The 27,018-nt window shown below is 42.8% G+C and overlaps 1 protein-coding gene across 1 annotated transcript in view; it reads right to left on the bottom strand.

Annotated features, from left to right (window-relative positions):
* Positions 1 to 27,018, bottom strand: part of pdzd8 (PDZ domain containing 8) — a 260,442-nt gene that overhangs the window by 126,180 nt on the left and 107,244 nt on the right. The window contains 1 exon segment of the mRNA XM_072479485.1: positions 16,759 to 16,861. Within this exon segment, the coding sequence (XP_072335586.1) occupies positions 16,759 to 16,861 (103 nt within the window).

Below are 27,018 nucleotides of genomic sequence, written 5' to 3' on the forward strand. Positions count from 1 at the left end.
ATGTGGCGACTAGGGGCTTTTCACAGTAACTTCATTTGAAGCCTACTTGTGACAATAAGCGATTTTCATTTCATTTCAATAGACAATGTGCTGTTAGCAATCTGGAAGATTGCATAGATCAGGGACGTAAAGCAGCCTATATTACAAAGATAGATTCACTGAAGGGATATGGACAGAGTTCCTTGACTGCCCACAGCAAGGACATTTTCATTTTCATAACTCCATACAGGTAATACCAGTGCTGAGTTATGACATCTGGGCTCTGAAATGCCCCAGCTACCCTTCAAAGGTGAATGAACCAGGTAGCGGCAGGTTTATCAAATTGGAAAGTGTACCTGGACGACCTCCTAATGCACAGCACACCTGGGAAACACACTTAAGAACAACTAGATGCCAGGGCATCACGGTGGCGCAGTGGTTAGCACTGCTGCCTCACGGCACCGAGGTCCCAGGTTCGATCCCGGCCCAGGGTCACTATCCGTGGGGAGTTTGCACATTATCCCCGTGTTTGCATGGGTTACACCCCCACAACCCAAAGATGTGCAGGGTGGGTGGATTGGTCACGCTAAATTGCCTCTTAATAGGAAATAATGAATTGGGTATTCTAAATTTTTTTAAATAAAAAGAACAACTGGATGCCTTTCTCCAGAGTGTACGGTCAGCTGGCCTACTGGTCAATCTTGCAAAGAGCGAGATGGCTAAAGTGGTCCATCTAGGTCCATGTAATGGGTCAAGAACAGATTCTTCCCAGGGCTTCTAAGGTACAAACTGCAGCCCAGTTCTCCATTCCCGACACCTCATCTGGAACTTAAAGAAGCCCAGCTGAACTAAAAATATATTGACCATTGCTGAAAGAATGAATGCGTGTGAGTGTTTTTGTTTTATAATTTTTCCCCCCTCTTGATTGATAGACTCATAGAAAGAATCATAGAAAGAATCAAAGAATCCCTACAATGCAGGAGGAGGCCATTCAGCCCATCGGGTCTGCATCCACCCTCTGAAAGAGCATCCTACCTAGGCCCAATCCCCTACCCTACCCCTGCAACCCCACCTAGGAGCAATTTAACATAGCCAATCCACCTAACCTGCACATCTGTGGGACGAATCCGGAGTACACGGAGGAAACGCACACAGACTGTGGTTTGCACTGGAGTGCTGACTGGGTGCATTAGAGTGCTAAAGTGAGAGTTTGGTGACTGAGGGATATTACGGGTGCATTTTTATCTAAAGTCTAGTCTTTCTTTTATTTAGGAAATTAACTTAAAAGTTGCTGCTTGGGTTAGAAGGCGAGTTTTAAACCAGCTTTAAACAGTTTAATCAGGCTCTACTTGCAGCTGCAGCTTGTAATTAGTTAATTGGATTAAGCCATTTTTCAGAGGCTGGAGTCAGACAGTATAAAGGTGAGCCATCTTACTGTGCTGACTTGGTTTGCACTTGAGTGCTGAATTTGGGTGCATTTGAGTGCTAAAGTGAGAGTTTGGTGACTCAAGGATATTAAGGGTTCATTTTTATCTAAAGTCTAGTCATTCTTTTATTTAGTAAATTAACTTAAAGTTGCTGTTTGGGTTAGAAGGTGAGTTATAAACCAGCTGTAAACCAGCTTTAAATAGAGTTCACTCAGGCTCTATTTGCAGCTGGTTAATTAGTTAATTAGATTAATCCAGTTTTCAGAGGCTAGAGTCAGACAGTATAAAGGTGAGCCATCTTACGGTGCTGACTTTGTTTGCACTGGAGTGCTGACTGGGTTGCATTGAGTGTTAAAGTGAGAGTTTGGTGACTGAAGGAGCTTGGTGAGGAGGGAGCAAGATATTCCTTTCATTTCCTACATTTCCTCAGTGTGAAGGGAGCCGGGAGTTTACAGAGAGTGCAGCTGACTGGGAGCAGAGTCGGAGGGCAGAGTTCCAGTTGGTTCGCAGGGCATATACATTCCGTAAGGCAAGAGTTGTTTTTTTCCCATTTGTTTATTTTTTTGGGGGGGCAGCAAGCTATCTTTGTATCATTTAGCAGAATCACCAATTTTAGCGGGTTCGCTTGAGAGAGTAGCAGCAGTATATATATATATTTATATATTTTTTTTTATAAAGGGCCTAACGGTTGTTCAATCTTTTTCTTCCTTTTATATCTCTTTGGGAATTCAGATCATAGGGGATGGACGCTAGGGCAGGTGCATGCTCCTCCTGTAAGATGTGGGTGGTGACTACACCGGTGAGAAGTGCACCAAACTCCAGGTCCTCGGAGACCGCGTTAGAGAACTGGAGCTGGAGGAACTTCGGATCATCTGCGAGGCAAGAGGTGATAGAGAGGAGTTACAAGGAGGTAGCCACATCCAAGGTGCAGGGCAAGAGTAGCTGGGTTACAGTCAGGGGAAGGAAAAGGAACAAGCGGACAGTGCAGGAATCCCCCGTGGCCGTTCCCCTTCAAAACAAGTATACCGCTTTGGATGCTGGGGGGGGGCTACCAGGGGAAGGCCCTAGCGGGCAGGTCTCTGGCACTGAGCCTGGCTCTGTGGCTCAGAAGGGAAGTGGAAGAACAGAAAAGCAATAATGATAGGAGACTCAATGGTTAGGGGAACGGATAGGAGATTCTGTGGTCACGAACGAGATACCCGGAAGATGTGTGTCCTCCTGGGTGCCAGGGTCAGGGATCTCTCGGATCGAGTCTACAGGATTCTTAAGGGGGAGGGGGAGCAACCAGGAGTTGTGGCGCACATAGGTACCAATGACATATAGCTAAGAAAAGGGATGAGGAACTAAAGTTATTTTAGGGAGTTAGGTTGGAAGCTAAAGAGCAGGACGAGCAGAGTAGTAATCTCAGGATTGTTAACGGTGCCACGTGCAAGTGAGGCAAGGAACAGAGAGTGAGTGCAGCTGAACACGTGGCTACAGGGCTAGTGCAGGAGGGAAGGCTTCAGATATGTGGATCATTGGGATACCTTCTGGGTTAGGTGGGACCTGTACATGAAGGACGGATTGCATCCAAACTAGAGGGGTGCCAATATCCTGGGTGGGAGGTTTGTTAGAGCTCTTCGGGAGGGTTTAAACTAGTTTGGCAGGCGGGGTGGGAACCAGAGCTATGGATCAGAGGATAGGGTAGCTGTTGGACAGGTAGAAATAGTATGCAGCGAGTCGGTGAGAAAAAATAGAAAGTTGATAGGGCAATGTTGCACTCAGTGGAATGGGTTAAAGTGTGTCTGTTTCAATGCAAGGAGTGTCAGGAATAAGGGAGATGAACTTAAGAACATGGATCAGTACTTGGAACTATGATATTGTGGCCATTACGGAGACATGGATTTCACAGGCGCAGGAATGGTTGTTAGATGTTCCGGGGTTTAGATGTTTTAAGAAGAATAACTCACTTCCTAAACACAGTGGATGTACCTTCACCACTTGGACCTCAGGGGTTCAAAAAGGCAGTCCACCACCACCTTCTCAAGGGGAATTAGGGATGGGCTGGCCTAGCCAGTGAAGCCAACATGCCATGAATGAATTAAAATAAAAAATAGACCTAGTCTACACAACCTCCTCATCCCAGCAATCAGTCTGTAGAAACATTGTTACATGCCTTACTTGGACAAGAATATTCTGCTTTAGGTAAATAGACCAGAACTATACACAGTACTCTTGGGGTGGAACCACCATGACTCTGTACGATTGCAGTAAGTCTTTTTTACTCTTGTACTCCAATCCTTTTGTAATACAGGCTCAGGTACTATTTGTTTTTATAATTGATTGCTGCACCTACATGTTATCTACAAGGTTTCTTAAGTCTCCCTTAATACCAAAATTTCCCAATCTCTCACCAGTGAAAAAATATTGTGCTTTTCTATTTTCCTAAGTGGATAGCTTGACACCTCTTTACATTCTTGACCTCATATTCAACCTGTTTAAATCTCTTTGCTGCCTATTTACATCCTCCTCACAATTTACTTTCCGACAACATTTTATATGGTCAGTAAACTTGAATATTTTTTTCGCTTGGTTTACTTATACTAATGCTGACTTTATACCTGCTATGGAAATCTCCCGCTATGGAAAGCTCCAAGTAAATCTGTGTAAAAAGGGCAAACAGTCCAAATCTCTTTGGTTCTGGCTATCTGATTACAAAAATTCACAGATTTCATATTCAACTTCAAAAATTCTAATCAGCTAAATAAATTATTTATGAAGATGTGTTATATATCCTGGGGATCGCAGAGCAATCCAGGCAGTGTAAAAACGGGAATCGGAAGCTTAAACTTCCTGCGTAGGTTTACTGTGGATCATAGAATCCCCAGTGCAGAAGGAGGCCAATAGGCCCATTGAGTCTGCACCGATCTTCAAATTAGCACTCCAGCAATTTACACTCACCCTATTCCCGTACCCCACCTTTAGACATTAAGGGGCAATTTAGCATGGTTAATCCACCTAACCCACACACCTTCGGACTGTGGGAGGAAAGTGGAGCACCCGGAGGAAACCCATGCAGACACTGGGAGAACATATAAACTCCACACAGACAGACACCCAAGACGAGAATTGAACCCAGGTCCCTGCTGCTGTGAGGCAGCAGTGCTAACCACACGTGTACCTCTTCATTCACCTGAGGCAGGAGCAGTGCTCTGAAAGCTAGTGTTTGAAACAAACCTGTTGGACTTTAACCTGGTGTTGTAAGACTTCTTACTGTGCACATGTTTAGGCATTCCTCAGTATCCCAACGTTAGTAAGTGACATAAGTCGTGTTTGAGGCCTCTCCGCATATTGGAAGATTTGGCCCAAATTGCCACCATTTCCTTACTCTCCATTATAATTTCTCAAGTCTTTGTCTCTGAGAGACAATGTTTACTTTCATTGGTCTCTTCCTTTTGGCATAGCTGTAGAAGTTATTATGCCCTTTCTCATTTACTCTCGTATTCCGTTCTCTCTTTATCTATTTCTTGATCATCCTTTGCTGAATTCTAAAACCTTTCCAATCTTCAGGCTTGCTACTCTTTTTTGGCTTCTTTCTTTAATCTAATACAATCTTCAACTTCTCTTTCCTACTGCTCACCAGTGCGGTGGAAGGGTTCCGTGCATCTTCTAGTGTAAATTATAGAAGTCCATCAAAATAATACTGGAGACAACAAGACGACAGAAGCTCAGGAATCTTTAGGAGCCCTCAATCTGGTGAGATACTGGTTTCCACTTTGGGGGTCCATTCTGTGTTAAACATGATCTGGTGTGACTGAGAAGCCCCTCTCCAGCATGGCAGTCTTTGCCACATTTGCTGCGATGAAGACAGTGGGGTGAGGAAGTGCAGGATCTGCTAGCCTCGGTTTTCTCTGGGCCCACTTCTCAACCAGTTTAGGAATACACCAAAGTTATCAAATGTTGATTGGCCTACGAGGCAATGGGTTTCACAGGTTCTATAAAGGAACCAGATTATTTTTCTATTCAGAAATTTGTTGATAAGTGGCAGTTTGAACTCATGGAGTGGGAGCTATGAAACATACTTGTGATCAAAAAAAAAAAATTGTTCCCAGTGGAATGATCTTTCATTTTAAACCAGAAACGGGTAGTGCCAGCCACCATCTGCTTTGTGCCTTTTTTTAGTCCCCGTTTGAACCACATTATTTGATTGAAATCTTCCTGATCAAGAGCAAACTGGATATTTGCACAGCTTTGTAACTGCTATCTGGATACACAAGGATTGAAGTTATTTAAGACTAGACCAGTTCCTGTGAATAAAGAAAGTGGGGTCAACCACATAAATAAGGTTTTGTGTCCTCATAACCAATAAGACTTTAACAATCAAGGTGAACCACAGTTGCAAAACTCTATGACAAAGACAAGCAATGGCCAGTTCTTATTTGAGAGGCTGGTTCTGTTTATCAATGTACAGCATGTCTGCTCTTCAATCTAAATAGTCTGTGTAATCCAGCTTTGTTGTGCTCAAAGCGGTTTGAAAGCAGCAATGACTAGGAGGCAGGAAAGGACTGATAAAAAAACCAAAGCACACAACCAGATGAACATTTAGCAAATCTGTACCTGTCAATCAAACAAAATATACCGAGCTTTATCTGCAACACGGAGTTGAAGTCCATTTCACAAAGATCTTCTGGCTGATTTACTGGGGATGTGAAGTAGCTTTTGAAATCTTTAGCATATGGACATTATATTGCTACTGTATTTTTCACAGATCATCAGCTGAAACCCTACCCCAGTTATACAATATTTTTTTCTGGTTTTGTCAGGCTCCGCTTGCTCAACATTGGAGTAAATTACATTCAAACATTTATAGCAGTTGAATCTCAGTGCAGAAGACAGCAAGATTAACAAAGTTACTACTCAGCAATTAGAGTTGGGGCCAAGAAATGGCCATTTAGCCCAAACGTTATCTCCCCATTACATTCTCATTGAATCTAATTGCATTCTCAATAACCTCAATGTTTTACCTCCATTTGACCCCTGTTATTCCAAACATTTTATCACTTAATAAAAGGTTTTCCTGATGTTCATCCTGAATTTTTACTCTATATTATCTAGTGCTAATTCTTGGCTTACTTTGAAATAATTTTACTAGGTTGAGAACATAAAAGTAGAAAATTAGACTATTCTTAGCATATTACGAACATATGAACAAAGAGGAGTGAGCCATTTGGCCCCTCAAGCCCCTTCAGCCATTTAATAAAATCACGGCTGATCTGCTGGTAACCTCCAATCTACATATTGTGCTGCCCCATTCTGTGAAGGAATTCCATCTCTGGGCGAATTTTCGAGGAAGTTATCCTTGGCATCCTAGCCAATACATATCCCTCAATCAACATCACAAAAACAGATCATCACATTGCTCTGAGTGGGAGGTTGATAAGTGCATATTGCCAGCCACATTTCCTACATTACAACAGTGACTGCACTTAAAAAAAGCAAAAGTGACTGCAAGCACTTTAAGACGTCCGGTGGTTGTGAAAAGCACTATTTTTATTTATTTATTTCATACAATAGAGCATGGGGACACTGCGCTAGATTTTTCACCCACTGATTATGAATGGGTGGAAATCTGACTCTCTGCCACAAGGTCATTCCCCCTACCTTACAATAAAGGTTTAATTCCATCTGCCCTAATAATTATTTGCCTGATTGAGTCAGTCGAAGAAATAAAATGATCAAAGTGTCAGTCAGCAACCTGATCACATCAATGGAATCAATACTGGTAAAACTCAAATGAGAGTTAAAACTCTTTAATGCGCCAATTTATGACCTATGCTGAAGAAAATGATGTGATGTCTCATAACACCACAAAGTTTCTTAGAAATGCTCCCTGCCTGGTAGTGGAGGAGTATTTCTCTGCAGAACAAAAACCAGAGGTATCCCTACACTAAGATTATATTTTGGCAGCCTTCCGGCAAATTAGTTAACTTTTAAGCCATTTGTAAAGAGTCAACAAATTGTACAATAATGGAAGGCAGCAAAGATCAATGCCATACGTCGTAGGTGTACACTGACTCATTTTTTAAAAAATTAATTTGACAGGATGTGGGCTTTGCTGGTTAGGCCAACATTTATGGCCCAGCTGTTTAGCCATGTGTTTAGCTGCTCTATCTTCCTATTTCTAACCTCACTGGCACGTGGCACAGGGAGTAATCCCGAGATGTCCCTCGTCATCGGCAGTCCCCTGATTGGAGGGTGATGTGGACTCAGGGTTGCGAGTTCCTCATTATAGAAAGGACGTGGAAGCATTGGAAAGGGTGCAAAGGAGATTTACCAGGATGCTGCCTGGTTTGCAGGATAGGTCTTATGAGGAAAGGTTGAGGGAGCTAGGGCTGTTCTTTTTGGAGCGGAGGAGGATGAGAGGCGACTTAATAGAGGTTTATAAGATGATGAGAGGGATAGAGTGGACGTTCAGAGACTATTTCCTCGGGTGGGTGTAGCTGTTCCAAGGGGGCATAACTAGAAGATTCAGGGGGATATAGGAGGGATATCCGAGGTAGGTTCTTTACTCAGAATGGTTAGGGTGTGGAATGGACTGCCTGCTGTGATAGTGGAGTTGGACACTTTAGGAACTTTCAAGCGGTTATTGGATAGGCACATGGAGCAGACCAGAATGACAGGGAGTGGGATAGCTTGATCTTGGTTTCGGACAATGCTCGGCACAACATTGGTCCGAAGGGCCTGTTCTGTGCTGTACTGTTCTATGTTCTATCCCTACTTGCCCTTCAGAAAGTGGTGGTGAGTTGCCTTCTTGAACCGCTGCAGTCCTTGCAACATGATGCAAACTTGTATAATTGGGAGTGAGCACAGTGATTAACCATCTTTTATTTTGCATGATTGTTCCATAATTTCACATTTTGTTCTGCGTCCAGTTCATTGCCTCCCAGAGGGATGTCATTTCTCAGACATTTTTATAAAAACAGATTTTCAGATTTAACATTATACATGTTAAATTTGAATAATGATATACTGAATGCTACTTTCTTTGAATTTTGTTTGTGCTGGCATATGTCACAAGTAGGCTTCAAATGAAGTTACTGTGAAAAGCCCCTAGTCACCACATTCCGGCGCCTGTTCAGGGAGGCTGGTACGGAAATTGAACCGTGCTGCTGGCCTGCCTTGGTCTGCTTTAAAAGCCAGCTCTTTAGCCCTGTGCTAAACCAGCGCCTAGGAGACGGTGGTGGAGAGTTAAAATGGGATCACATTGGAAAATAGCTTGCAAAGCACTGGTGCAATCCTTCATTGTTCATATGGATTTCATCCTGCACCACACTGCTGTCTCAGAAATTTGAAGGTACTCAAACAGTGAAGAGGTCATTGGGTTGCAGTGTAAGGAGCACCAGGGAGCAGTGTGCAGAGTGTCGAGGGGGCTGAATCAAATTTCCCCAGACATGGAACTCTGCCCATCAAGCATGGCATCTTTGTTGCCTTAACTACCCATCAGGGAAATCATGCACATTGCTACTTATAATGAATGCAGTGACAACAACTGCGCAACTGCAGCAAAAATAATGTCTTTGGGCATGCAAATCATTAGTTGTTCAATGATGCCATGTGCATGGAACTTAATTATTTTACTGAGTGACTGATTATCAAGCCCCTTCTTCCCCATCCCGGTCTCACCAACACGAACCTGACCCTGTCTCCAGGGTCCCTTATATAATTTACTTAGGGTTGGTCACTCCAAAGCTTGTATCAAGGCTGCTTTGACCAAAGTTAGTCTGATTAGGGTGAACTGCTGGTCCATGAGCTGCTGAAAATAAAATAGTGAGAATATTATCTATTTAAACTACAAATAGAGTTAAGAAGGAAATTGACCCAGCAGAAAATTTGGACCTGTTCAGTTATACAGAGATCAGTAATTGGTGATTGCAATTTTTCCCTTATGTGGAAAAACAGAAAAGAAACTTAACCGTTAGCAAAAAAGGGAAAAAGAATACCACAGGGTGGAGCAACTTCATCTAACTACTCAGCCCAGGAATTCATTAAATGGAAAATGTCCTCCACTGTTTCCCTTCCATGATATACTACTCATATGAAAATAAAACAAAATATAAAAATATAAATGAGGGGGAAAAATAATCAACTTACCTTAAGAAAACCAAAGAAGAACCGGATGGGAATACTAGGTAATTTGCTAAAGTACCCACGTAAAAACTGAAACAGCTGGATAGAATTTAGTACATGACATTTAAAAGAAAAGGTTGCTCATTACCAATGCATTAAGATAATTACAGTATTACATGTCAAAAGACTGAAAGGGTATAATTACAGCACATGTTAATTTGTGAATAAAACTACATTTAGTTAAAAGTCAGAAGGGACAAAACATGGCAATGTTATTTGAAATCAGGACTGTCAAGTCTAGACTTCTTTTGTAGGATTATAGAAGCCTATGACATATTTCTGAAAGCTTTGAAAATTCTTCCTCAGTTGTATTATACTGCCCCTAGCTGTTTACAAGAGGTTACTGTCCCCTCCATTTAAAAAATAGAAAAAATTACATTTGGAGGCACAGAACTATGTTTAGGGTTTCCAGTTGGTTTTTCTTCCTAGCATTTCTGATGATCATTTTCATTTTTTTTTCCCCCCACGGTAGTGACTGCTGAAAAAGAGACATGCTGCCAAACATTTTCATCTTGCACTCATCAGAACAGATTCGCAAGAATACCAATTGTAAGGGGAACAGCAGTATACACTGCCTCAGAAAAGAGTGCTGATTGGTTGGCAAGTGGACTCTATTTTGCAAAGGCGTTGCCAAGAAGAATGCGCCAGCAAACAATTTACTACCAAGCTTTGGTCAAGGTATTGTCATGGGGAATGAACCAAGGAATGACTGTCTCCCAAGCTTTTAAGTTAACAAAAAACGCAATGCCTTGACATGCTCCCTCTCTCCGCAAATGACAGAGCCTTGAGTGAATATGTCACTTCTAGCAAGCATAAGTGAGGCACACTGTGAGCCCAACTGATAAATCTTAAATTGGTTGTCAATGTAATGCTTACCACAATCAGAATTATTTAGCAAGTACTGTCCAACTGCAGAATTACATCTAGTGTTGGACATTATATTTTGAATTTTGCAAGCACAGACTGGTTGGGTAGAATCAGTACTTTGTTACAAACAGTCGAAGGGACATGCGGTTTGATGCGATCCGGCAGTCACTGGGATGTACAGCCTACATGTCTGGTATCACATTGGCACTGAGATTCATATACCATACCACAGGTGAAAGTAGCCTTTTCACGCTGCAACAATGTAGTAGCAACACAAGTGGTATTGTCCACTACCATTTGTGTGATCCCCTGACTATGCATTCTCTGACCATATTCATTAGTCTATTATGAACATCATTTTGGCTTGGATGGCAACATCCTGTTAGTGAACAATACCACTAGCGTTGCCACTATATTGTAGCAGCGTGAAAAGGTTAGTTTCAACTGTTGCTCATATTTTTAAGACACCTTACTCTTCCACATTAATCTGAGGTAAACGGGACCGAAAGTGGTGGTCTTAGGCCCATTCATCAGCTTGAGCGATATTCATTGAGAAATGATCTGATCAGGATTGTCATTATCCCACAGGATGTTTTTGAGGCACCCTATTTCAACATCAAGCCTGCATGGTGAGCAAATGGCTCGGGTCTTATTTATGAGGTTACCTATAAGGCCAATTTTATAGCATGTGGAACTGCAAGAATCCCAAGGAGTATACTGACCAGTGATGGTGGGCTTATGGTAGACAGTAGAGAAACCATTGACAGATTTCTGAACGAGCATATGAAGGAAAGGGAGCTCATTTGACTGCTCCATTTCAAAGGTGAATTTGAGTACATGATGCTTATGAAGGTGAGTAAGGAAATTCTTACATGGAATTGTGGATTCAAATATAGCAAATGCATCATCTCCATATCGGAAACATGCAAGGGATAGGAGGTTAGGTGACATTCCATCAAAGACGCGTGGAAACAGAGAAAGTCTAGGCCCAGCTTTTGCAAACATCTTTTTCTGTTTCCACAGAAAACTCACCTTCAATGGAATGACACCTAATGACCTACCCTTTCTATCTTGAAACCAGCTAGCAATCCATTCAGTCACTTCTCCCCTGACTATGCTTTCTCTGACCATATTCATTAGACTGTTATGGAACATATCAAAAGCCTTTGGAAAATCCAGATAAATGACACTGACTGCATTATCAACATCTGCTCTTTCTGTCACCCCTTTTTTAAAAAAATCAAAAAGTTGACAGTAAGCTTTTCCCATCTGAAATTCTTGCCGACTATTCCTTATTGTATTTTTGGTTTCTAGATGTTCTTCTATTGTCTTTAGTGGAGATTCTATTATCTTTCTATCTCTGATGTTAAACTGACTGGTTTATAATTCCCTGGACATGTTCTATTCCCTTCTTAAATATAGGTATAATGTTAACTATCGGCTAGTCCTCCAGAGCTACACTTTTTCCTAATCAGTTAATAAACATGTGTTGCAATGTCTCTGCTATCTCATCCCCAGATTCTATTAAAATGTGTGAAGGCAATCCATCTGAATCTGAGGTTTTATCTTCTTAATTAGTTAATTTAATACACCCCATTTCTTTTCATTTTCAAATACATGCATCTCATCATCCACTATCGCCGCGCCACCTCCCGTTCCCCCCCATCATTCTGGCTCCCTAGTAAAACCAAACTGAAATAATTATTTAATATCTCTGTTGTTTCTTCATCATCACCTGTGGTATTATGCAGTCTATCCTTTAATGGCTATATTCACATTCTAGCCTTCCTTCATTTAATTAATGTGGCTGATAACTATTTTACTGCTTTCCTTGATAATTTAATATCATTGTTCCTCCTCGTCGCCTTCTAATTTTTTGACCCCTCCAAAATTCTTTGTATTTTCTCTCATCATACACTCTCTGCTGTCTCTATAATGTATGCCTTTTTCCTTACTCTTAATTTATCAATGGAGTCTCATCATTTAGTTCGTTCTTTCCTGGAAGACAATATTTTTCTTTCACTTTGTTGAACATGGTTTTTTAAGTCTTTCGCATAGTTGATCTACATTGTTGATTATCAATATTCCCCTATTTTATTTTCTAAGTTCTCTTCTCAATGCCTCAAAACCAACTTTTCAACAATCTATGAACCTAGTTTTCATCACACTCCTGTCCTTCTCTATTATCATCTTAATGCTTATTCTATTATGGTCACTATTGCCAAGATGTTTCCCTACTTTCGCTACTTATTCTTGTTCATTCACCATTATAAGATCCAATAATTGATCTTCCCCTTATTGGGCATTTTAGATTTTAGGAAAGAAAGGAATCCTGTAAACCTTGTAGGAACTTCATTCCCTTATCTCCTTAGTAGTCAAGAAGGCATACGGCATGCTTGCCTTCATTGGCCGGGCATTCAGTATAAAAATTGGCAGGGCATGCTGCAGCTGTATAGAACCTTAGTTAGGCCACACTTGGAGTATAGTGTTCAATTCTGGTCGCCACACTACCAAAAGGATGTGGAGGCTTCAGAGAGGGTGCAGAAGAGATTTACCAGGATGTTGCCTGGTATGGAGGGTATTAACTATGAGAAGAGGTTGAATAAACTCGGTTTGTTCTCACTGGAATGACGGAGGTTGAGGGGCAACCTGATAGAGGTCTACAAAATTATGAAAGCCATAGACAGGGTGGATATTCAGAGACTTTTTCCCAGGGTAGAGGGGTCAATTACTAGGGGGCACAGGTTTAATGTGTGAGGAGCAAGGTTTAGAAGAGATGTATGAGGCAAGTTTATTTTATTTATTTATTTATTTTTTACACAGAGGGTAGTGGGTGCCTGGAACTCACTTCTGGAGGAGGTGGTGGAAGCAAGGACGATAGTGATGTTCAAGGGCATCTTGACAAATACATGAATAGGATGGGAATAGAGGGATATGGACCCCGGAAGTGTAGAAGATTTTAGTTTAGACGGGCAGCATGATCGGCGTAGGCTTGGAGGGCTGAAGAGCCTGTTCCTGTGCTGTACTTTTCTTTGTTCTTTGTACTAACGTCTATGTCTAATTAATATCAAGGCTTTTGAATCCTCAAGATTATAATTCTATGTTTTACTCAATTTCCTAATATGTCTGCATATTTCTTCCTCCACCCACGTTCCACTATTAGGTGGTCTGGAGACTACACCTATGATGGTCATTGATCTTTTATTACCTTTTATTTTTGTTCACTTGGATTCTATTTTGTATTGCTGTATCCCTTTTGTTTCTGATACCATTTTGTTATCCTTAATAAGTATGGTACTACATACATCCTTTCCCCTCTCTCAATCTTTTCTAAATATGTCATACCCTGCATTAATCTTTAGTCCTGACTTTTCTGTAGCCATGTCAATCATCCCTAGTATATCCGGTTCCTCCCAAACACATGATTGCTTCCAGCTCCGCTGTTTTACTGTGGGCACTGTGTTCATTGCTAGAGAGAGAGTTTAATTCATTTTTGATAGGATTTCCACAGACTTTATACATTAACATATTTTTGGAATCCAATTCTAAAGCTCCATTTACTCCTTTGCCATTAATGGTCTCCTTTCATTATTTCTCATACTGTTTGCGGTCTTGTTTACATTTAGGCTGCTTACGTTTCTTATAGATTCCCTCCCCCCTTGAGATAGATGGACATTAACGGGGCTATGAATTAAAGCTTGCTGCCTTCAAGGTTTCATGGTACTTTTCTGTGTGGCTCATGAAGAAACAATCAACATACTCAGTCAAACTCTACTGTCCATACTTTAATGCAGACCAATTTGCCTCCATCCAACACCCTATGACCTACATTGACTGTTGATCTATCATCGCCTCAATTTTAAAATTCTCATTCTTCCATAGCCTCACCACTTATCTCTGCAACTCCTTCCAGCCCTACAATTTCCCCGCCCACCGCCCCCTTGATTTTAATTGTTCACTGTTAGTGCACTTTTTAAAAAAAACTTTCACAAGATTTGGCCATCATTCCTTGCCCATCCCTAATTGCACTTTAGCTGCTCCAACGAGAATTTCCTCCCTAAACCTCTCGAATTCCCTTACTAGTTTTAAGGTGTTGTGAGGGAACCTATATTTTAAATTTAATTTGTATGCTTTTGAGGCAGATCCTACCTCTAAAAACAGAAGTTGAACTGAAAACAAAACTGAAAGGGAAGCAGAAAACAGACACAAATGAAATTGAACTTCCCAGTCTCAATGGAAATCAGTAGCATATTGAGGTTGGGCAATCAAAACTAAAGCTTGTTGAATGATATAAAAGGACATGGATCACTCTAAGCTGTGCAGTATCAGTTGTTGAGTCCACTGGAGCAGAAGACAAACTGAAGAAAACTCAAGACAAACAGGTTAAATCCAGAAGCTGAGAATAAAGAAACTAAATTGCTGCAGTGGTTTCTGTTACTTAAAGGTAACCGTGCTGAATCTACCCCATCCAGATCAAGTTGAGCAGTTTCTCCAGACATGCGCCATTTGTAGTGAAGATCGTGCATGTGGAATCCACGTTGGTCGTGCGCTGCTGTCAGCTGGGGATCAGACTAGCTCCTAGGAGAGCAACTGAAATTCCTTGTGGGAAAGACAACATTTAAAGGACTTTGTAACTCACTGTTATCACTAAAATTTGTGTAGACTGCTGAGCCAATTCTATGATCTGCCTTAATTGTATCTGCCACTTAATTTGCAATTTATGGTTTATATTCAACCACAGCTGCCTGTTTAACATGTGAAGTCTCAATGTTGGAGAATAGGATAAATAGTGTTTACTTTGCTGACTCTTATATAGAGTAAACATGCTTCTACCCTAAACAAAGGAATCCTGTGGCTTCATTATTTTAGTAAATAACTGGGATTTTGAATTTTATTTACTTAAAAAATAATTACTAGACTTCAGCAACATCCTTAAAACTTCTCTTTAAACAGACTTTTGTCGATTTGCCTAATATCTCATGTGGCTCGGTGTCAACCTTTCTTTGATTGCACTCCTGTGAACCACCTTGTGAATGTTTGATTGTATTAAAGGCACAATGTAAATGCAATTTGCTATTGTTCAATAAAATACACAACTGTTGATGCAAAAGAGCAACCACATACAGACATGAATGAGACAATATTGAATTGCATTAAAAGCTCAACTGAAAAAGGGAAATATTACACTGAAATACAATGCAAAGTCATTGTGTTTTCCATTCATTGTGATGGGTGGGCAGTGAAAGCAATTATACTGGATAAGATGTCATGGACTTATCCATATAAAACTAATGTTTTTTAAAAACTGCTTTTGAAAGTTTAATGCTAAAGATGTCACAGTTGAATCTGAGGCTGACTTTTCAGCTCCTATACAAATCTCTGGAGAATCAATGGGCATTTGGAAATTGTTGATGACAAAAATAAAACTTATGCAACAAATAGCGATACCAGGATGACAAAGGATTGTATTTAAACATCGCATGACGGAAGTTGTCTAAAACAGAGAGTCAGGACCAGTTAGCCCTCTGCTGGACAAAACATTCCATGGACAAGACAGTCAGATCACATGAAATAGCCAAATGCTACTTGGTCAGTGACGATGGTACAAGTTTTACGCAGTAAACACATTATGCCTCGCTGTTAACAATCTAAAGGAGCAAAGGTGCCCAACTTTTATAACGTATACGCACTATATTGTTACAAAGTCACATTTCCATTAAGGTGCACTCTAGTTACTGGGTCAGGGCCACTACACCCCGGGTGGCCGGAGCAGACTGCAGCTGTAGGTTCCTACCGATTTGAAGTCTGACCCTGTTTCACATGCTCCCCGCGGGATAAAGATAGACACAACAAGCTCAATACTTTGTCCCTCAATCTGAATGATGGGTGCAGTTAAGTTGACAAGCACATGTTGCAGCTTTAAAAACTGTAAACACTCTCTAGAGTAATTAAAGTAAAATTTATCCTCATTAAGAAAAAAATCATGAAACTAAAACTGAACCATGTCACTACTTTAAAACATGGAACCCAAGTAATCAATATGTGCCAGTGATTCTATTTCCTGTATGCTAAAATCTGAAAATCACACATTTCAGTTGTTCTTGAAAGCATGAATTATTAATAGCCTCAGTTACTCCAGGGTTTGGGGGGGGGATGCATGTGGGTTTAGTCTGAGGGAGCCTGCCAACGCACAAGTTCTCTTGATTGTATAGGACTAGGTTTTACTGTATGTTTTGTTCAGTGTTTCATGAAAGTCTCCTGTTGACACTATGAAAAGCAATAATAGATGCTTTCACTTAAAAACTGTAAATAAAGATACCGTTTTGATGGAGCTTCGAGACTTCTCTTTCCAAACACTGGAGCTCAATTCCAGAGTACAGTGAATGTGTTCAGCTCGGTCGTAGAACCCCAGGATAAATAACCTAAACAAGAGAGTAACATGATTATTACTTTAAAGGCTCAGACAGTCCATAAAAATACTTACTGTTGATCACAAAAAGCTTTTATTACATTTACTTTCATTTCCTGCACTATTAGTTATGGTTTGATTCAGTTTGGTACAGAAAATGGGAAATACATCATATACTTTGGAATGAATGCACATGGATCAAAAAGTCTCATGTTGAATTCCCAATCATTGCTGAATCAACTGATGCCAAATGAGACAGTTATTCTCACAAACTGTGCAATAGAGGGTAGGGATTGAAAGACAAAGTACTTGGTCACTATTTAGGAACTCTGGCTGGATATTTGACTGGGCTAAACCTGGTCCTTCTCATTGCCAGAACTGTTCAGACTTAAGTCATGAAGAATGGTCATGATAGCGAGCAGAATAGGCAGGGTACAAATTTGTTTCGGACAACAGAACACAATGTTAAGGTGGGTGATGGGAGGGGGTGGGATGGGGAAATGTAAATTAATAAAATATGCAGAGATAATCACAACCAAATTCAAAACCTTACTAAATGCTGGGTCCTAGATCACTTAGGAAATACAGGGATCCCCAGAATGACAAAGATGCCCCCGGAAGCACATAGCAGCATTACAACACATTATTCACAAAATAATATTCTGATGCTACAGCAGAATTAAGTTTCAGGTGACTGGAGGCCACCATGCTTAATAGCGCAAATAGGTACATTCTGAGGTCAGCTGTCATTGCGACACTCCTGACAAGGACCATTCATATAGAGCCGCATTATGGACTCAGAAATCCTTAAGTTTATCACATCCAATAATTTTATTTTTTCTGAAGTGCATTCATTCATATCAGAAAGGTAAAATAAGTTAACCGATTTTTCCAGTAAGATCCCACAAATAGAGAATGGGCAGTATTACTATCCAAGACCAGGCGCCTACAGTGGCTAGGATACTGGACTAACGACGCCCCAATATTTTATTTTTCTAAGACTGTGCAAAAAGAACACTTCGCTCCAGAGTGATTGCACAAAGAAATAGGGATTTGGTATTTTAAAACAAAACGTTATTATTAACACACTATTAAACTCCCGAAAATAGCTTACAATTACCACTTAAACAATACGACCCAATCTAGGTAAAAAACGTGACGAGGTCCTACAAGCTGAATTCAGGGAGTTAGGAGTTAAACTAAGAAGTAGGACCTCAAAGATAGTAATCTCAGGATTGCTACCAGTGCCACGAGCTACTCAAGAGTAGGAATGTCAGGATAGATAGGATGAACGGGTGGCTCGAGAGATGGTGCAAGAGGGAGGGATTCAAATTCCTGGGGCATTGGAACCGGTTCTGGGGGAGGTGGGACCAGTACAAACCGGACGGTCTGCACCTGGGCAGGGCTGGAACCGATGTCCGGGGGGGGGGGGGGGGGGGGGGGTGTTTGCTAGAGTTGTTGGGAAGAGTTTAAAGTCATGTGGCAGGGGGATGGGAACCGATGCAGGAAGTTGGAAGGTAGTAAAACAGGGACAGAACCAAAAGGCAGTAAGGGGGAAAGTGTAAGGCAGAGAAGCCATAGTCAAAAATCAAAAAGGGCGACAGTACAAGGTACAGTGACTGAGGGGAGCTCAGTGAATAGGACCAGGAAGAATAAAAGGAATAAAACGGGAAGTGAAAACATTTATGGCAAGCGACGTGGCAGGTTGTTACAAAAAGATATGGGTTCAACCACAAGGAAAATTAGGAGAAAGGTTAAGAGGAAATATAACTTAGGAGAGGTTACTGATCGAGGTGTTAAGATTCAGAACAGAGGTAAAAAAGCCAACATAAGTGTACTTTACCTGAATGCTCGTAGTATTCGGAATAAGGTAAATGAGTTGATGGCGCAAATCATCGTGAATGACTATGATTTAGTGGCCATTACTGAAACATGGTTAGAGGATGGTCACGACTGGGAGTTAAATATCCACGGGTATCAAACTATTCGGAAGGACAGAGTGGATGGTAAGGGAGGTGGTGTAGCTCTGTTATTTAAGGATGACATCCGGGCAACAGTAAGGGATGACATCGGTGCTATGGAGGATAAGGTTGAATCCATTTGGGTGGAAATCAGGAATAGTAAGGCGAAAAAGTTACTGATAGGAGTAGTCTATAGGCCACCAAATAGTAACATTATGGTGGGGCAGGCAATAAACAAAGAAATAACTGATGCATGTAGAAATGGTTCAGCAGTTATCATGGGGGATTTTAATCTACATGTCGATTGGTTTAACCAGGTCGGTCAAGGCAGCCTTGAGGAGGAGTTTATAGAATGTATCCGCGATAGTTTCCTTGAACAGTATGTAATGGAACCTACGAGGGAACAAGCAGTCCTAGATCTGGTCCTGTGTAATGAGACAGGATTGATTCAGGATCTCATAATTAGGGATGCTCTCGGAAGGAGCGATCACAATATGGTGGAATTTAAAATACAGATGGAGGGTGAGAAGGTAAAATCAAGCACTAGTGTTTTGTGCTTAAACAAAGGAAATTAAAATGGGATGAGAGAAGAACTAGCTAAGGTAAACTGGGAGCAAAGACTTTATAGTGAAACAGTTGAGGAACAGTGGAGAATCTTCCAAGCGATTTTTCACAGTGCTCAGCAAAGGTTTATACCAACAAAAAGGAAGGACGGTAGAAAGAGGGAAAATCGACCATGGATATCGAAGGAAAGAAGGGAGAGTATCAAATTGAAGGAAAAAGCATACAAAGTAGCAAAGATTAGTGGGAGACTAGAGGACTGTGAAATCTTTAGGGGGCAACAGAAAGCTACTAAAAAAGCTATAAAGAAGAGTAAGATAGATTGAGAGTAAACTTGCTCAGAATATAAAAACAGATAGTAAAAGTTTCTACAAATATATAAAACAAAAAAAGAGTGGCTAAGGTAAATACTGGTCCTTTAGAGGATGAGAAGGGAGATTTTAATAATGGGAGATGAGGAAATGGCTGAGGAACTGAACAGATTTTTTGGGTCGGTCTTCACAGTGGAAGACACAAATAACATGCCAGTGACTGATGGAAATGAGGCTATGACAGGTGAGGACCTTGAGAGGATTGTTATCACCAAGGAGGTAGTGATGGGAAAGCTAATGGGCTAAAGGTAGACAAGTCTCCTGGCCCTGATGGTATGCATCCCAGAGTGCTAAAAGAGATGGCTAGGGAAATTGCAAATGCACTAGTGATAATTTACCAAAATTCACTGGACTCTGGGGTGGTCCCGGCGGATTGGAAATTAGCAAACGTGACACCACTGTTTAAAAACGGAGGTAGGCAGAAAACGGGTAATTATAGGCCAGTGAGCTTAAATTCGGTAGTAGGGAAGATGCTGAAATCTATCAAGGAAGAAATAGCGAGGCATCTGGATGGAAATTGTCCCAATGGGCAGACGCAGCATGGGTTCATAAAGGGCAGGTTGTGCCTAACTAATTTAGTGGAACTTTTTGAGGACATGACCAGTGTGGTAGATAACGGGGAGCCAATGGATGTGGTATATCTGGGTTTCCAGAAAGCCTTTAACAAGGTGCCACACAAAAGGTTGCTGCATCCCTCAGGGATCAGTGTTGGGCCCACAACTGTTCACAATTTACATAGATGATTTGGAGTTGGGGACCAAGGGCAATGTGTCCAAGTTTGCAGGCGACACTAAGATAAGTGGTAAAGCAAAAAGTGCAAAGGATACTGGAAATCTGCAGAGGGATTTGGATAGGCTAAGTGAATGGGCTAGGGTCTGGCAGATGGAATACAATGTTGACAAATGTGAGGTCATCCATTTTGGTAGGAATAACAGCAAAAGGGATTATTTAAATGATAAAATATTAAAACATGCTGCTGTGCAGAGAGACCTGGGTGTGCTAGTGCATGAGTTGCAAAAATTTGGTTTACAGGTGCAACAGGTGATTAGGAAGGCAAATGGAATTTTGTCCTTCATTGCTAGAGGGATGGAGTTTAAGACTAGGGAGGTTATGCTGCAATTGTATACGGTGTTAGTGAGACCACACCTGGAGTATGGTGTTCAGTTTTGGTCTCCTTACTTGAGAAAGGACGTACTGGCGCTGGAGGGTGTGCAGAGGAGATTCACTAGGTTAATCCCAGAGCTGAAGGGGTTGGATTACGAGGAGAGGTTGAGTAGACTGGGACTGCACTCGCTGGAATTTAGAAGGATGAGGGGGGGGATGTTATAGAAACATATAAAACGACGGGAATAGATAGGATAGATGCGGGCAGGTTGTTTCCACTGGCTGGTGAAAGCAGAACCAGGGGGCATAGCCTCAAAATAAGGGGAAGTAGATTTAGGACTGAGTTTAGGAGGAACTTCTTCACCCAAAGGGTTGTGAATCTATGGAATTCCTTGCCCAGTGAAGCAGTAGAGGCTCCTTCATTAAATGTTTTTAAGATAAAGATAGATAGTTTTTTCAAGAATAAAGGGATTAAGGGTTATGATGTTCGGGCCGGAAAGTGGAGCGGAGTCTACAAAAGATCAGCCATGATCTCATTGAATGGTGGAGCAGGCTCGAGGAGCCAGATGGCCTGCTCCTGCTTCTAGTTCTTATGTTCTTATAGTAAATACCACTAAATTCCCAATTAAACAAGTTAGGAAAAACATACAGCTCTCAATCCATCCCATATTCCAAGATTAATACATGTATTCCAGAATAGATTTGGCTCCTATTAGAACCCCTGCAGACTCTGGTTAGATGTCTTCAAAAAGCTGTTTCAACGGCTTTATTTCAGCTTCCTCCTTGACCTCAGATAAGTCTTAACGGCTTTAAATACTATTATCCTTTTTTAACTAGTCAACAGGTTTTAAAAGGGTAGCCAGATGGGAACTCAACTCAAAACGTTTTCTCAAAATATCCGAATATCTTAGCTCCACTCAGCAATGACATCACCCCAAACTGAAAACAAATGAACTCTCCAGTCTGAAAATACCAACTCCCCAGAGACTCCCCCTAAGCAACATCCTGGATGATCATCCACTGATGAGAAACTGAACTGGCCGAGCCATATTATTACTGTGGCTATCAGAGCAGGTCAAAGGTTAGGAATCAGTAACTCACCTACTGAACCCCAACGCCTGTCCACCATCTACAAGTGTAATGAAATACTCTCCCCTTGCCTGGATGAGCGCAGCTCCAACAACATTCAAGAAGCTCAACACCATCCAGGACAAAACAGCCTGTTTGATTGCTCCTCCTTCCATAAATATTCAAACTCTCCACCGCCAACGAACCGTGGCAGCAGTGTACACCATTTACAAGATGCACTGCAGTAATTCCCCAAGGTTCCTTAGACAGCACATCCAAACCCACGATCACCACCATCTAGAAGGACAAGAGCAGCAGATACCTGGGACCCGCACGGCCTGGAGGCTCCCCTGCAAGTCACTCACTACCCTGACTTGGAAATATATCGCTGTTCCTTCACTGTAGTTGGGGCAACATCCTGGCACTCCCTCCCGAACAGCACAGTGAGTGTACTTACACCTCAAGGACTGCAGCGGTTCAAGGCGGCAACTCACCACCACCTTCTGAAGGGCAACAAGGGATGGGCAAGAAATGCTGGCGAAGCCTACATCCCGTAAAATGATTTTTAAAAACATTGCATTAGCCTGCATTATTCTGCTCAATTTCACCTCTGGCTCCTAAAAGCTTTCTTGCAAAACAAGATTATTTTAAAAACATAATTACTGTGGTCAAACACAATTTAACCCCAGGCCTTTAACCCTTAAAATGCCAAATGTTTTTATATAATGCATCTAAAATCCTGTATTCATTGTTGTATTCTTCTTTGTTCTTTATACACTGATTGGATGGGTATAGAGGGATACGGCACAAGGATATGCTGAGAGTTTTGGCCAAGGGTAGTATCATGGCTGGTACAGGTTTGGAGGGCCGAAGGGCCTGTTCCTGTGCTGTATTGCTCTTAATTCTTTATCACACCAGTTAAAATGTTCTTCATTGAGGGAGGAATACTGGTCAGGACACTGGAAACATTTTCTATTTCTTGCGTAGTTCCAAGGATTTCGACATGCACCTGAACAGCTAAGCTGCTACATTGGATTATAGTACGAAGTCTTACAACACCAGGTTAAAGTCCAACAGGTTTGTTTCGATGTCACTAGCTTTCGGAGCGCTGCTCCTTCCTCAGGTGAATGAAGAGGTCTGTTCCAGAAACACATATATAGACAAATTCAAAGATGCCAAACAATGCTAGGAATGCGAGCATTAGCATCACCTGCTAATGCTCGCATTCCTAGCATTGTTTGGCATCTTTGAATTTGTCTATATATGTGTTTCTGGAACAGACCTCTTCATTCACCTGAGGAAGGAGCAGCGCTCCGAAAGCTAGTGACATCGAAACAAACCTGTTGGACTTTAACCTGGTGTTGTAAGACTTCGTACTGTGCTCACCCCAGTCCAACGCCGGCATCTCCACAACATTGGATTATGAGAGTGACATTCCAAAATTAATTCTTTGCATGCAAAGTATTTTGCTACGTCCTTAGTACATGAAATGGTGACTTGTTCCAAATTCCTATACCAGCAACCCCATCTCTCCTGTAAGTAGGCTTCACATCCCCTTTCCTTTAGGGCCCAATATCTAGTAATATACTAGCATGAGCAATCAGTCATAACAACAAAGAACCTCGCTGTATGTACCAGTTAGTATAATTTTACATGGCTGCATGTGCTCTCCACTCATTACTCTAGATGGCCAGTGAAACACATTAATCACAAAAGAATAAACTGTTTATTTTACAGGTGGAGTTGAAGAAATTAGAGATTACATAAAACAAATTCATTACTCCTCATAGCATGGTTAACAGTAAATTAAAACAGATGCAGACCCCCATTATGGCCAAGCTTCACTTTACTAGTTTGTGCTCAATGAATCGAATGCCTATAGCTCGACGTATGCACATATGACCATGTTTCATTACAAACGTAGCAGGTCAGCCACAGGGTTAATGCACTATTCCTCAAGTCTGATGTTGCTTAAGTAAAAGATCATCAATGAAATACTCAGATGCTTTAGCTAAGACACAGGACATGATGTTTGATGTCCATTGCCAAGTATGAATATTTCTGAATTCTGTTCTAAGCTCACTACAGACTGAGTCTCAGCGATGCAAGTCTCTAATGCCCTCTTGTGAGGAGCCAGCAAACAGCAGCACACTGCCCTGAGAAAAGTTTTAAGTAACTTATGGTCCTTTTTAAAAATTAATTTATTCACATCCCTTTCCAACGGAATCGCCCAATGGGCAGATAAGAGTTAAGCACCTCGTGTGGATCTGGAGTCACACGCAAGTCTGACCCAGCAAAGACAATGAGCGCGATTTAATGGCCGCGTTGTGCTAAAGCGAGAGCATGACGAAGCCATTAAATCGTGGGAAGGGCTAGAATCGAGAACCATGCCAGGTGCCCATCTGATTGCAGTCCTCTACCATTGGCATAATCAGGATTTCGCCTTAGCGTGGCGAGAAACTAATAACACGGTAGCACAGTGGTTAGCACTGTTGTTTCAGTGTCAGGGACCCGGGTTCGATTCCCGGCATGGGTCACTGTCTGTGCGGAGTCTGCACAGTCTCAGTATCTGCGTGGGTTTCCTCCGGGTGTTCCAGTTTCCTCCCACAAGTCCCGAAAGATGTGCTTCTTAAGTGAATAGGACATTTTGAATTCTCCCTCAGTGTACCCGAACAGGCGCGGAGTTTGGCGACTAGGGGCTTTTTCACAGTAACTTAATTGAGTGTTACTGTAACCTATTTGTGATACGAATAAAGATGATGATTATTATTATTATTATTATTATTATTATTATTAATCACCACTTAAGCCCAATCTCCATACAATTAACGTGAGTGACCCCCTATCTAACAGTCTCTAGTGATCGAACCGCCTCCCAGCATATGGTTTCACGGGCGCCAATTAGTACTCCTTTTTCAAAACGAGTTGCTGTGGGGACCCAAGATGGCGAGTAGCCATCTTCGCTCATCGGCACAGAGCCTGCTGACACTGGGGCTGCTGCTCTGATGGGGGGGGGAGGAGGGGGGGGGTCAGCCTCGGTTGGGATGGGCCACCATGTCCTCAGGTTGGGTGGGGGGGGGGGTGCCGCAGTGCCCGCGGGTCCACCGTGCCAACCCCTTGACTATGTGGCCCACTCTAGATACAACCCAGCCGCTGCCCGCCTGCCCACCGACCACCCATGGTTCCCACTGACCGCGGAGGCTTTTGGCCATGCGGCTGAAGGCTATAGCTAATTGGGAATTGGCAATCGTTGTAGTTAAGTGAGTACTACACACATACCAAGTAGATTCTCGAGAGTAGGCTTGTCATCTAGCAAGTTATTGCCCAGCAGCATAATCAGACCCAGAGGTCTGGACATTGTGCGTGAACACTGCGGGAGGCAACACCGAGGACCACTGGCCAACATCCAAACACCCAGGAGCTGGGCCCCAGCACCGGGGACATATCGGCAACCAGAGCGTGGGTGCGTGCACCAGGGAAGGAACAAGCGCCGGTCCAAGAAACGTTACGGTGCGGCCGGGGGGTGCGTGGGCAGGGCATGGCGATTGGGGGGCAATTGGGGAATGGAGGGTCCAGGGGTGGAAGACACCACTGGTTGTTAGTCTCACTCCCTCTCTAATCCCTAATAGATATTACACAGGATGGATGATATCTTAGGCACCGCAGATCTTGCCCTAGTGGTGCTGCTGGCAGGCCAGGTGCCGGAGATGGCAGCGGTAGCAATGTCGACATAGACTCGAGGTGAAGGCCCACATGCAGGGCCCCACCTCATGCCCTCAGGACCTGACCGCCCATCAGGTCAGGGAGCGACCCAGAGGCAGAGGCCGGCGATGCCCCAAGGTGTACAGGCATCTTTTGAACAGATGCGGACAGCCAAAGGAGGCTCCGCCTCAACCAGGAGAAGATGCAGCACCTGCGCCATATCCTTTCAGACTTAGCATCACGTGGAGGAGGATACCCACACCCAGTGGCCACCAAGGTTACCGCAGTCCTGAATTTTGACACCTCATTATCATTCCATAGCTCCAGCGGAGACTTGTACGGCATCTCACAAGCTACAGCCCACAAGTGCATCCATGTGGTTACGGGTGCCTTTTTTGTCAGGGCAGAAAACTATTAAAACTTTGACAGGCCAAGCCCAACAAGATGCCTGGGCAGCAGGATTCTCCACCATCGCCGGGATACCCCAGGTTCCGGGGTAATAGATGCCATGCATGTCGCCTTACATGCACCAGGCCGCCTGGGAGTGCCCTAAATTAACAGGAACGGTTCCACTCGCTGAACATCTAGCTCATGTGCGATTACTACATGAAGATCATGCGTGTTTGTGCACGCTTCCCAGGGAGTGGACACGACTGCTACAGCCTGGGGCAGTCAGACATCCCCAGCCTCTTCGACGACCACCCAGAATGGCCAGTTGGCTCTTGGGGGAATAAGGGATATCCATGAAGGCCGGTGACTGATGCGGAGACCCAATACAACGAGGACTATGTGGCCACCCGGGCTGTCATTGAGCGGTGCACCGGACTCCTCAAAATGCTGTTCTGATGCCTCGACTGCTCAGGTTGTAGGTTGTGCAATGGAGTACACACACACACCCTTCCCAAGAGCGTCGCCCACTTTGTGGTGGTCTGCTGTGCCCTCCACAATCTAGCACAGCAGCTGGGCAATGTGCTGGAGGAGGATGGGGAGGAATATGTAGCCACCTCAGCGGAAAAGGACGAGGAGGCAGACCACAAGGGGCCGGAGGACGAGCCCAAGGAGGACTGCAGGACCAGCCAGAGGATGGAATACAGGTGGGAGTGGTGAGGGTCCAGCAAGCCCAAAAGGCGAGGGAACCCCTCATCCTTGCCCGCTTTATATAGAATGTGACCCCATCTGTCATTCCCCCTCTCCCCACTCCTCCTTCCCGCTCTCCCCCCAAATCACTCGGCTGTCCCCCTCCCTTCACCATCCTCTCCCCTCCCACCAGCCCCAATTCCCACTTTCCCAGAGTCTGTGACATGAATCCAGGGCGATGGGACTGTGTCAGAGGGTCATGGTCGAGGGCAGGGAGTGATAATAACCCACTGAGTGATGGTGCTCCTCATTCAATGCCATTGTCT

The sequence above is a fragment of the Scyliorhinus torazame genome, chromosome 16, assembly GCF_047496885.1.
Source record: "Scyliorhinus torazame isolate Kashiwa2021f chromosome 16, sScyTor2.1, whole genome shotgun sequence".
NCBI classification, from domain to species: Eukaryota; Metazoa; Chordata; class Chondrichthyes; order Carcharhiniformes; family Scyliorhinidae; genus Scyliorhinus; species Scyliorhinus torazame.